Here is a 12,920-nt window from a genome sequence, read left to right as displayed (position 1 = left end):
CCACAATCAAACGCATCTTACAGGTGCGTTTCGTTGTGAAAAATTTTCCTGTTTTTTAGGAAATTTTTTCTAGAAAAACGAAAATTTTAAAAACGCATTTGATTCGTTCAGTTTTTAAAGTTTTCTAAGAAAATAAAATTTTTCATTTTTTCAAATTGTATGTAAATTAGAAAAATGATTTTTACAGTTTTTAAAAAAATTTCTAAGATGGAAAATAAAACTTCACAGGTTCCAACCAATCGTCTTTTCTAAAATTTTCTTTGAGAACTAAAAATGAAAAGTTAACCTATTTTCTAAAAACATTTTTTTAGAAAAAACAATTTTCCTCAACCAAACACACTCTAAGGCGTTAATCATGAATGCTTTGAGGAAGAGATAAACTTTATCAAGCTCCCACCAAAGGTTGATCAACTTTTTTGTAGTTTAAAGATCAATGGCAATGCTTACAACATTGACTTGTTGGGCCATTATAATGTGACAAACTAGTTGTTGAACCAACTCATACGTATCTTAAACATATCCACTAGTTGACATGTGAAGATATGAAGATAAGAAATAAGAATGTTGGCCAACTTGATATTCGTGCCTGACCCACCATGAATAATGATGAGGGTTGCATTTTTGCAAATGACATGTTGCAAATCCTTACAACTTAATCCTGAATTTTAATTACGTTGTCACACAAAAGTATATACTTTATTCTTTTGAATCAAGAGAATTTTGCTCAAGGACCAAAACTAATTATATGATTTACTTATGTGAAGAAAGTAAAAAGGATAAAAATGAAAGGGTTAGCTGTTAATTACAATTTCATGCTGTAAAAATTAATTTACAACAATAGTATATGACTCTGTATACACCACCGGAACATGAAGCTCATAAGAACGCAAACTCATAATTCTAGAGAACAAAAAATTGAAATAAAAACACCCAAGTGATTGATTCCAAGCACTTTTTCTCTTTTGAAAAATGTCAACCATGTAATTTATCCTGCATATAAACAAAAAATCAAAATATCATTTCTGACTCTTCAAAAAAATTGGAATTAATAATAATAGAGTAAGGAAAATATCAAACCTGAAGCATTTGCATCAACTTTGGGTGTTGTTCTAGAAGCTGAACAAGTTTTTCACGATCACCTAACAGATCCTACAAATAACAAAACATAGTGTTCCATTAGACAAATACCGAATATTTTTTTTTATGAAAGTTACATTTTTGGTCCCTAGATATAGCTGAATTTTTCATGTTTTGGTCTCAAAAAGTTGTATTTTGCAATTTTGTTCTCCTTATTTGAGGTTTTTGTAACGCTTTTCGTCCCTGTTTTAAGTTAAATGACTAGATTTCTTAGAGTAATTTACTCTAAGAAACAAGAAATAGTTTAAAAAGTGAGTAAATTACATCTTTGTTCCCTGAATATATATCTATTTGTTGCAACTTTGGTCTCAAAAAGTTTTCTTTTGCAACTTTGGTCCTTCATTGAGGTTCTTCTAGCATTTTTGGTTCTTGTTTCAAATAAATGACTTCTTTTGGTCCCCAAGTATGGTTAACTTTTGCAATTTTGGTCACAAAAATATTGGAATAAGGACCAAAATTGCAAAAATCAGCTATAATACTCGGGGACTAAAAATGTAACTTACTATAAAAAAATGGAATACCTGAATGGCTTGAGGGGAACTGAAAATATGCTGGAGAGACAAGGAACTAGCATCTTGTTGCTGAAGAAGATTACTATTATGCCCTTGTGGTTGAGGATCCAACTGAGTGTGTTGTTGAAGAAGATTATTACTATTATGCCCTTGTTGCATGGTTTGATAATAGACATGACTCGGTTGACCCATCTGCATTTGAACATGATCCGACTGTGTCAAAGCGGGACCCGGTGGCCTAAGATGCTGAGGTGGCGGCTGTGGCTGAGGAGGGCGGGAGAGTTGCGGTGGCTGTAATGGCTGCAACTGTGTGAATTGGTTTTCACCTTGATTTTGTTGGGTTGGATTAGTTCCATACATATTGTAAGGAATCGAAGGTCTGTTGTAAATCATTGGCGGCATCAATGGTGGTGGAGGGTAAGATGATAAAGAGGATAAAGAGGAGGCGGCAGTGTAAGGCGGTGGGGTCGGCGGAAGAGGTGGTTGTGACCTCATGGGCCCGCCGGACGTCCTTGCGTATTCAGAGTGTACCTGCTAAAAGAATATGAAATAAGTTACAATTTACAATTTTGGTTCTCGAGTATAGTTGAATTTTGCAATTTTAGTCCCCAAATGTTTTCTAGCAATTCTGGTCCTCATTTGAGATTCTTGTAAAAAATTTAGTCGCAAATGACTATTTTTTGGTCCCACTTAGTATGGTTGATTTTTGCAATTTTGGTCCCAAAATTAGTCATTTTCATGGAACAAGGGATAAAACGTTACAAAAACCTCAAATAAATGATGAATATTTCAAGAGAAGTTTTTTGGGACCAAAAGTATAATTTACTCGATAATATAAAAAAGAGTATATGTATAGTGATTTTTGCAATTTTGGTCCCAAAATGTTTTTTCTTGCAATTTTGGTCCACATTTATGGCTCTAACTAATTTGGTCCCTTTTCCAAGTAAAATGACTATTTTTGGTCCCTGCGTAGAGCTGACTTTTGCAATTTTGGTCCCACAAATAGTCATTTTCTTGGAAAGCAAAAACATTATTACAAAACCCTAAAATAAATTATCAAAATTGCAAGAGAAAACATTTTGGGACCAAAAATGAGCAAATATACAAATTTACTCAAAAAGAGTTAGCTTAGCAACTAAAGAAAATCAGAATATCTAGTAACAAATTTTTCTTACATGAAACCCTGGCGGCATTGGAGGCTGAGCATCAGCCATGACGGTAGGTGGTGGCGGCATTGGAGGAAGAGGCGGTTGAGCTAACGGAAATTTTTGGTCATAATACAAATTAGGGTTTTTAAAATTAGACACGGATGAGAACCCGGAAGTTTTAGATGTCATTTGAGCGTTTCTAGAATCTTCCGGAAGGTCAAAATACGGTTTCTTCTCCGAAGAAATACTCGGTTCGCGTGTCAACGACATTTCAGGACGCGAAACCGATATCCTCGATGAAAAATCACTTTGACTTTTCTCATCAAAATGTCTGCTGCTTTCATTGGCATCACTTTCCGTCTCTTCAACAATCGAACGAGGAGAATTCTGCTCCGGAATCACGGATTCCGGTTGCTGTAAATTATCATCCGGTTGTGGAAACGGCAACCTGTCATCTGAATCCGATTCCGATTCCTCTCCACCAAAGACTATATTAACTCCCTGAAGATCGTCATCTAAATCCGGTTTAATCTGTTTTGATTTATTCATTTTTTCTGAATTTGTTTCGCTTTCCGAAGGGGTTGTGTTTTTCACTACTCCCATCATGGGATTCTGGCGTTCTCTTTCACGTGCCATGAACTCATCCACATGGATAGACGGTGGTCTGCCACTACTGGATCCCACCCTCGGAACTGAAATCACATTAGAGCTAGTAGTAGTCCCATCGTTTCTCTCTCTAGCTACATAGTCATCTACATGCATAGAAGGAGGTCTGCTAGTGTTGGGCTTTCGGAGCCTAAACGTGTCCCTACGTGTGGGACCCACAGGGGTAGTGAATTGTCCTCCTGGACCTCTAGAAAACGGACTTTGGTTTGTGTTTTCAGCAGGGGCATTTTCGACCCTAGGACGCCTGTTTGTTCCTTCTAAAGGAGTGAGTTTTCTTCTCAGAGATTGACCCGTTTTATCGCGTAGATTTTCGGGGCATTCCCATGTGAATTTGTCCCCGTATATGTTTAAATTGTAATGTTCGGACCTGTCGAGGGTGAAATTTGAAATTTTTTGTATCTTCGAGGGGCGTTTTGGGAATAATGACTCCTCGACAACACTGGAAATAACATCTGGCTTCAATGATTCGTTAGGCGTTTGCAGTAAACGTGATAACGATTCTGCATATTCATTAACCTGCATTTCATGGGTAACAAAACATTGACTTCTTATATTTATGCAGTTTCTATAAATGGAAAGTGCTAGAATACATACCTGAGGAGAAGATGCGAAAGATGTCAACTTAAGGATGTATTTGATGTTTTCCTCTGAAGAGTTGTTTGCATTACTTATACCACAAGGAAGTCCAAACAGGTATTTTACTGGATTAACCATTTTGAGGTTCAAGCTGTGTAAAAGGAGGTGTTAAAAATTAAAATGGAGGATTAAATATTTGATAAATTTGTTGAAAGGAAACCGACCTTTTTTTATCCATGCAAAAGTTTAAAGCTCCTGATGAAAGAGCTTCAATGGCTTCTATCAAGGATGCTGATGGAATATCTTCTGTTTCAATGGAGTTTAATAAAGTTCTCAAGCAAAATAGCAAAGGAGGAGTTTTGTTTAATTCAATGAGATCAAACTTTCCATCAATTAATGGGCTGTTTTCGTGTTCGGATTCTTCATACAAGGATTGAACTTGTGAGAAAATTGAGAAAAGACCATTTTGCCCTTCTGATGAGGAACCTAAATCTTTGAAGGCTAATAGACACGCAACTAACTCTTTTCCAACAGGAAGAAACTGGAAAAAAAAGATCATTAGATCAAATGAAATTGAAAATATAAAAAGAGTAAAGTACGTTGTTATTTCCTGCAATTTGCCCAAACTGAGAAAAAGTAGCATTGTGCAGTAATAAACTACCTTGGCAAGCCTGAAAAGATTGAATAAAAGCAATGAACAATCCTCTGCTGTCAATATCTTTGCATTGTTCCTAAAACAAAAAAAATTCAAAGATTATTCTTAATAGATATAGTTAAGAAAAATATTTAAAAAAAAAAAAAAAAAAAAAAACTCACCTAGAATCAGATAGCAGAGAAATCGACCTACACGCAGGGATGCACCAACTAAGCTTGTGTGAAGTATTAAGAACTTTAGATAACATCTGAACAGCCCCTTCACTCAACAGTATTGGCTGTCAAAAAAAAAGTATAAATCATTAAAAATAAACAAATATTAACTTTTAAGCAACTTCATAAATAAAATAAAAGAATACCTTGGCACGTGGATGTTCAAGTAAGCTAGCAAGAAAATCAAGCAATCTTTGAAGCTTATATGCATCTGTATCAGTTAAAGCAGATGGATCTGAAAGCCACTCATCTATATAAAGTATCATAGGCCTCAAAAGTATGGCTGCACTGTCAGCATGTACACATGCCACGCGTACAATAAAAATCCTCAACATGTCTTGTATAACAACCAATGCCTGTTTGTTAAGAAAATCCTAAAGTGAAAAAAAAAAAAAAAAAAAAAAAAGAAGAAATTAATATGATAGGGAGTAATTTTACTTACACTAATAGCACAATGTAAAACAATCTCTGAAATCTTGTGAAGAATTGGTGTCAACTGTCCAATCAGCTTCTCCTTATGTCCAGGCTGTAAGTACCAGTTGATTTCTCTCTCCTTTTCGGGGCCCAACAGTGTTGCAACTGCCAGCTGGCGAAAAGCACTCAACATTGGCATTCCGTTTTTCCAAAGTGAGACGCCTTCATCAGGTAAGAAATCATTCTAGCAAAATATAAAAAAGAAAAGATATTATTACTTTTATAACGAAAAAGAAAAAAGTAAAAATTGACAACTTACCAAAAGGAAAAGCAAACTACAAGTTTCTTTGGGGCCCATTGCTAGCAATGACGTGGCGTGTAGACTATCAAGAAGAAAATGAAAAAGAGTAGGAGTCCAACCATATACAGGCCAACAAGCAAGTGCAGATACAAGAAGATGGCAAACAGCTTCGAATCCAAGGGCAAAATTGGGATATGGGTAAGATAAATCAACTACACACGCAGCTAATTTTGGGCTGCAAAACATAAATTATAAATATATAAGAAAGAGAACATAATTTTTTAATAAGTAATACTGAACATGATAAAGTATAAACTACTACCTGAGTTCTCGATGCAAATGTAAAAGAGCCTTCATGAGTTTTTTGTTTCTGTGTTGCTCTTTTGTGTCCTTTAACTTGTGCAACAAGTTAATCAGTAGTGACAAACAAGGAACTAAAAGATCAACTACATTCTGTTCACGGTTTCTTTCAAGCAATATGTCTGAAGTAGGATTGCACTCTGTTCCCTCATCAACAAGGTAATCTGCTCAAAGTGAATAAAAAAAACTGTAAATATATTGCAATTAATTATGTGTATAAACAAGGGTAAAATACTAACCATAGTTGTTTGAGGATTTCTCAAGCATTAGTTTACAATCAATAAGAACTGCATGAACAACCATCACAGCTCCTTCATCGTACAAAGCACCAGCAACAACCTTAAACCAATCAAAACATTTGTTAGTTAACTTCAAAGAAAAAAAAAAGATTAAAAAAAAAAAGAATTACTTACTGAATTTTCGGAAATGAAGGCTAAAATACGGAAAGCAGTTGTGAGTTGAGCAACAGAGGAGTCACGAAGAGTAAAGCCTAAAAATCTTGACTCAGTGATTGGTTTCCCTAAGAGAGAATCGATTACATTTCCATCAGAGGTTCCGGAAGCATCGCCAACACCAACAACGTTGTCAACATCCATTTCATGATTTTCATCACATGCTAGAATGTTTGTGGATGCCATGTGTGCATCTCCACCAGAAGCTAAAACAGCAGAGTATCTTAAAAGGCCAATAGCTCCATTTTTATGGTAGACTACAGCAGCATCGATTAATTCCAAAAGTCTTGTGGGGGCGTCTTTTCTGTTGGATCCAGGTGAGGATGAATGTAAGGCTTTGTGAAGCTCTTTGGCGTGTGAAATCCATGAGGTTAGAGATGATGATGTGGTGTCAACAACCATGACTTCAAAGATCTCAACAGCAGAGTGAAAGATGGCAAGATTTAATGGTGAAGGTGAAGTCCCTAATTGATGTAAAGGTGTTGATATTTAGTATTGAGAATTAGAAAACAAGTGAAAGGAGAACTTCTAGAAGGGCAAAATAGGAATTACCACTGTTTACAGAGACTGGTTCTAGTTCTTTGACAGAATGTAACGCAGCAATCAAAACTGAAACAACCTGAAAACAAAAAACAAAAAAAAATGGTAAGGAGAATAATAAATAGGGATACATGAAACAAAAAACAACCTTAATAAATATTTAGTTTTCAACAAAGGAACTATAGATTTCATAATGGGCCCACCTCTGGAAAATGTCCTATGGCCAACAAAGCCTGGCGTCCACAATCAGACCTGAAAATTATTTTACAAAAGCATTAACCACTAGAAATTTTTTGGGGAGTTTAATATCACTTAAAGAGATTTAATAATTAATATATCACACCTGGAAACACAGCAAAGCTCCCATAAGCCCCATAAAAGTTCTTCAGAATGTGGCTCTGATGTAATCAGACGATCTATTACATTCATCTGAATAAGAAGTGGAAAAAGGAGAAAATGGGAAAAGGGAAGGAATTAGAACAAATAAAACAAAAAGAACTTGTTTTTCAAACTAATGTGTCATACTAACCACTCTCAGATGTGTCTTCAAAACTACTCCAATTTCACGTGGACGACAAAAAAAGCCTTTGGATATTAAAACAGATGCATAACGAAGAGGAATAGACTCTTGAATCTTTGAATCAGATCCTTTTAGGGCAAGAATAACCGTAGTTGAGAGCTCAGGGTCAAGCAGAAGGAACATTAACCCTGGTCAAGTAACAAAACAAAGAGAATATAAACACTAAGGGGAGGAAAAACGGAGGTCAAAATAGTAATAACAGCATCATGTAAGAAACCTGAGCGACAAAAAACAAGTGAAAGAATTATGGATTCAATGTATGATGTGATATCCATAAATAATTCCATAGCATGCCCCACTTCAGAACGCAGTGTAGAAGATGATAAAAGTGCAGCAGAGAGAGGAAGAAAACCCCTTTCCTGTATGGCAAAATTAAATTAAATAATGAATATCTTGAAACAAACAATTAAAAAAACATACCTTAAGAAGAAAAAGCAGATGTGAGTCAATATCCCAGTTAATAAATCGACAATTTGATGAAGTAATCAGCTTGCTTGTAGCTTTGTATGACAACAAACCATCAGTTTCACCAAGAACAAGTGATCTGCTTGTGATTGCAACTGGAGAAGGATCTTCAACTAGTGAGCTGGAATTTATCAATTTCTGCATAAACAATTAGTCAGAAACATAAAAAAAAATAAACAAGAACTATAATAGAAGAAGACAAAAGAACTTATAACTCACCAAAAGTTTTTTGAGTTGGAGTTTAGCACTTGCAAGCATGTCCATTTTAACTGACATAACATTAACTCCAAGCACATGTAGTACAGCAAACTGTAAGCATGTCCAAAAAGGTAAATAACCAACAAAAGATTAAAAGAAAAAACAATAAATAAAATAACTACCTCATATCTAGAAGCAACTTCATAGGCCCTGATACGATGGAGAATGTAGGTGGCAAGAGAAGCAATGTCATGGCGTTGTTTTTGCATCAACAATTTAAGTAATTGATTATACCCTTCACTGGTGCCAGCTGGCATCTTATCATCTTCACGAGGCCACCAATTTAGAAACCCTTCACACCCAATAGAATACCGAGTAGCTTGTTCTATAACTCCAAGAAGCATTAATGTGATACCACTAGAATGCACGTTTTTTGAAAAAATGTCACACAGTTGCTTCATGCAGCCTCCATTAACAAAGTTGAAGCAACTCTCTTTAGAAGAACATAAGAGAAGTGCAGCACTCAACCACACCATGAGCAGCTTGCTCTAAGAAAACAAAGTCTCATAGGGTCAGTTTAGTAATTAGTACAAGTTGAGTCAATAGTCATCATCAAATTTAACTAACAGAGAGAAAGAGAGCAAATAACCTGTGGAAGCTGAGAACGTATGAGACTTTCAGAATCAGTGAAAATGAGAAAATGTTGCCTTAAAGTATCCACCAACTGTTTAGAAGTTACCAAATCGCCCTCGGATTCAAGTGTCAAATTTTCAGGTGACACTGATGAGGTTGTCAGAAGGGTATGACATATATCAAGGAGATCTTTTCTGGCTTGACTAAAGTCAAATGAAGATTCTTCATGGTCAACCTCTCTAAGTTGACTTGTGGATGCTAATTGCAAGGTTTGAGTTGAATACATTACTGCTGCAGACACAAGAGAATTAAAAACTGTATTTAAAGCATCTTCTCTGGTATTTGGAATCTCTAAAATCTTGAAAGATAGTTGTAGAAACTGCTTCATGTCGACTGATATATCTGATGCAATAGGTTTAAAAGTCAATGACTTGAGAGAAGATATGGGTTCTTCAATGGCGGACTTGGCAGGATTTAGAGCAGGAGGAAGGTCTTCAAGGTCACCCTCTACAATCGACACAGTATTGGTCAAAGAGGTGTCTAAGTCAACTTCTAAGTTGAATTGACCAAGATCTTCCCCTGTGTTTCCATATATAACCAAACTAAGGCTGCGATAACTTCCCCTTACAACCAAATGACTTGTTACAAGTGCCTGAAAATGATAAATGTATTAGAATATAGAAAGAGTATCAATATCATTGTCAGAAGAATTTTTATAAGTACCTCAACTTCAAGGACATTTGAAGAGGAAGGAGAATACAAAAAAGGCTGACAAAGTCGCCTAAACCTTGACTCCCCTTCACAATGAACAAAAACCTCTAAAGCAAATGAAGGAGGTGAAGTGGCCCTATACACAAGAGAAAATGGCATAAGGGATTTACTGAAACATAACACTGAAGCTTAGGCTATTCTGGAGATTTAATGTAAAAAAAATAGGTCATATATGTTGGATAGTGTACCCCATAAGTGTTACTGCAGGTGATGATGATGATGAGCTCTGCTCGAGAAACTCACAAGCACTGACAATAACAGGTTCAGAAAATATAACCTGCAAAAAAATATAGCAAGATATTGGTCACTAAATTACTATGAACATGCCAATTCAAAATAGTTTTGTTATTGGCTGCTGAGGGAAGCTTTAAATCCATACTGAAAGAAAACTTGAGGCTACTTTTTATTTCATATACTCGTATTAGATTAAATCTTTGAGGTTAAATAACTTACATAAAGATAGCCATGATAAAGCAAAGAACTTAAACTCGAAGCAATTTGAAAAATGACAACTGTTTGCATGTGAAATATATGTAGGAATAAGTAGAACAAGGCTCATACCTCATCAACATATTCATCAAGGTATGCATGAGCAAATGTCTGTGCAAACAACACAGAAGGTTCTGGACGACCCATTGGTTATTATTGCATGAAGGTCCTTCTCCCACTGAAAAAGATTTGATTATACTAACTTGCAATACTCAGGTGACCTGTATAACATTGACAAAAACAGTAACAATTTCATCCATACTCTATTCTTGTAAGTTCAAATAGTTATGCAGTCATCTAATAGTAACTCCAAAAGCAAACATGCAACTAACTTCTATGGAAATAAGGTGATCTTGAACAGTTTCAGGGGTGGTTGTCCTTTGATCTTGAAGATTTGTATGTGTACAATATGTTAATTGTTAACACCAAACTATAATCATGTTACCACTATATTAGTTACATTACATGTAAAATAAAGATCTCTCCTCATAAAAAGAAATCTAAGTCAAAGTTTGGATGTCAATAACTTCCTTCTTGAATTCCAAATTAATCAGGATTCTAAAGTTTTCAAAAATAAGTGCTGGTAGCATTAAAGACTACAACCACCACCTACAGAACAATGTTGATATCAAATTCGGAAAATTGTTCTCGAGGTTTGGCACCAAACATAAAAACAATATCTAAAAACAAGAATGACAAAGAAAAACTGCATGGAGATCTGCTAAAGCCATGATCATTCAAGTTAAGGCAGCTAATTCACCACCAAACTTGATTCTTCCAGTAGAAACCAACTACTTTCAGTTCAAGATAACTCAAAGACAGGGATTCTAAAACCCCGGATTGAATAGGGATACAAACGAGTGGCAAGGTAACTAAGAATTATACGTAGAATGATGTCAACTGAGCACGTTAAACTACAAGAAAACAATCACAAACACACATAGCAATCGAACTGGATACAGAAAAGAAAAGGAAAAAAAAAAAAAAAAAACAGTACCTGTTCTTCGTTCTTTAGCGATTCAAAATTAGTGAAGTAAAAAAGGGAGATGGTTTTAATTGGGAGATATAGAAGGAGGTCGAGTGAATGTGGCGCGCTCACACTCGATTAGAACTGCCCTAACTCCGTTTGGCTTATGACATTTTCCCCATTTTCTTTCTGTAATTTGGTAAGTCTGATCTTCGAATCCGAGCGGGGGACTAGGGCACCGGCGATATTAGACCAACGTTGAGGGTGCTTCCTTTTTATTTTAATATATTAACTAAAGTCCATAAATACTCTCTGGGGAAAGTGTTGTATGTTGTATATTAAGTATGTTATGAGTCGGATCGGAAAAAAAATCATGTTTTTCGATTGTATATCTGATTAACTGTGTTAAATGATGAAAAATTACATGGTTTATGTCCGATAGTGGTGTGATGGATAAAATTTTTTAAAATAAATTAGGATGGTGGTGGTGTTGTCCAAAAATAATAATTAATCCAATAAAAATGAATTAAAAAAATTAACTAAAAGAAATTAATAATCCAATAAAATAACATTTATTAATATATAAATATTATATATTATAAATAATATATATGAATTTATAATAATCCAATAAAAATAATTAATCATAAAAAGGAAATTTAAAAAAAAATTATTTAAAAGAACTTAATAATCCAATAAAATAATATTTATTAATACATAAATATTATATATTAGAATAATATTCAGCTCATTTAGTCAAAAAGATATGATTTTGGGGCTTTCTGGAAAAGACATATCTTACCGGAAAGACTCTTTTGTGTGCAAATCAAACAGTTTTTCCGGTCCATTCAGCCAGAAAGATAAACACCTGGAAAGATGCATATCAAACGATGTCTAAATATTTATGGGAAAACCTTATAAAACCCAACTTTAAATTCTTAAAAAAAACACTATATTATTTATGTGTACGTAATAACCCTTATATTTTTTAAAATTTTAAAATGTATCATTTAATGCATCGAACTCGGTATATTGTAGATAGCTGAAAATGTTTGGTAATCGATTGTTTTGATTGTTACAATTCATTAGATTAATATATATATATATGTGTGTGTGTGTGTGTTTAAATGCACTAAAAAATAATATAGTGGTTTTTTTAATCATTTCATGAAAATATATTAGGTTTTTCTGAGGCCAGAAAACCTTAAATAAGAATTTCCAAAAATATAAGGGTTTTAGTGGGCTAAAAATAATATAATAGTTTTTCTTAAGCATTTAATGAAAATATGTTAGATATTTCTGAGGTTTTCCCGATATTTATTGTCACAACTAGAAATTTTGTGTCATGTAATCTATACACTCAAGTTAATGTGGACCAAAAACTTAAGAACATGTTTGACACCCACGATTATGACATCAAAAACTTCAATCAAATACATCATACAAGTACTACAAATAGTCATCAAACAATTGGAAACCCTAGAAGTTCTTGTTTAGGTCCACCTTGGACTAGAACTCCCTTATTGGATCCAAATGGACCAATAAGCTTCCAATTTGACTATCATGAGCTTAGAACCCTAATTGGGCTCTAATTGGACCCACATTAATTTATTTCAACATTTTGGGCCATGTTGGGCCTAGAATGAAATGAATTAAAAGCTTTGATCCATGAATAACCTAAACTAGTCCAACAAAAATGTAAAAATCCTACCACATTCTTTTAGGTTTAAAACATACCCAAACTAACTCAAGTTTTGGGCTTAATGGAAAAAGCCCAAAATTTTCCTTTTCCCTTCCAAATTCTCGGCCCAAGGCCCAAGTCCAAGAAGAAATGGAAGAGTTGA

General features: G+C 34.6%; 1 protein-coding gene across 3 annotated transcripts; it reads right to left on the bottom strand.

Annotated features, from left to right (window-relative positions):
- Nucleotides 1-775: 775 nt before the first annotated feature.
- LOC111897408 (protein virilizer homolog) lies at nt 776-11,356 on the bottom strand. 3 transcript variants are annotated; one of them, XM_023893367.3, is made up of 27 exons: nt 11,107-11,356; nt 10,182-10,330; nt 9,809-9,897; nt 9,573-9,696; nt 8,866-9,501; nt 8,399-8,764; nt 8,238-8,327; nt 7,974-8,156; nt 7,771-7,912; nt 7,503-7,681; nt 7,317-7,402; nt 7,177-7,225; nt 6,986-7,052; nt 6,395-6,897; nt 6,221-6,320; nt 5,944-6,145; nt 5,640-5,856; nt 5,349-5,564; nt 5,053-5,262; nt 4,856-4,971; nt 4,701-4,770; nt 4,264-4,580; nt 4,058-4,190; nt 2,825-3,979; nt 1,659-2,183; nt 1,078-1,149; nt 776-990 (listed from the first exon to the last, which is right to left on the bottom strand). In XM_023893367.3, exons 2-27 carry the CDS (start codon nt 10,254-10,256, stop codon nt 973-975), a joined length of 5,940 nt encoding a protein of 1,979 aa, XP_023749135.1. In that variant the 5' UTR covers nt 10,257-10,330; nt 11,107-11,356; the 3' UTR covers nt 776-972. The 3 variants fall into 3 exon arrangements, with proteins under 3 accessions (XP_023749135.1, XP_023749137.1, XP_023749136.1); XM_023893369.3 differs by having other exon boundaries at nt 1,659-2,180; XM_023893368.3 differs by having other exon boundaries at nt 10,182-10,287.
- Nucleotides 11,357-12,920: the final 1,564 nt, after the last annotated feature.

The sequence above is a fragment of the Lactuca sativa genome, chromosome 6, assembly GCF_002870075.4.
Source record: "Lactuca sativa cultivar Salinas chromosome 6, Lsat_Salinas_v11, whole genome shotgun sequence".
NCBI classification, from domain to species: Eukaryota; Viridiplantae; Streptophyta; class Magnoliopsida; order Asterales; family Asteraceae; genus Lactuca; species Lactuca sativa.
Note: the sequence above shows the minus strand (reverse complement) of the source record. Positions and strands in the feature narration are given on the sequence as shown.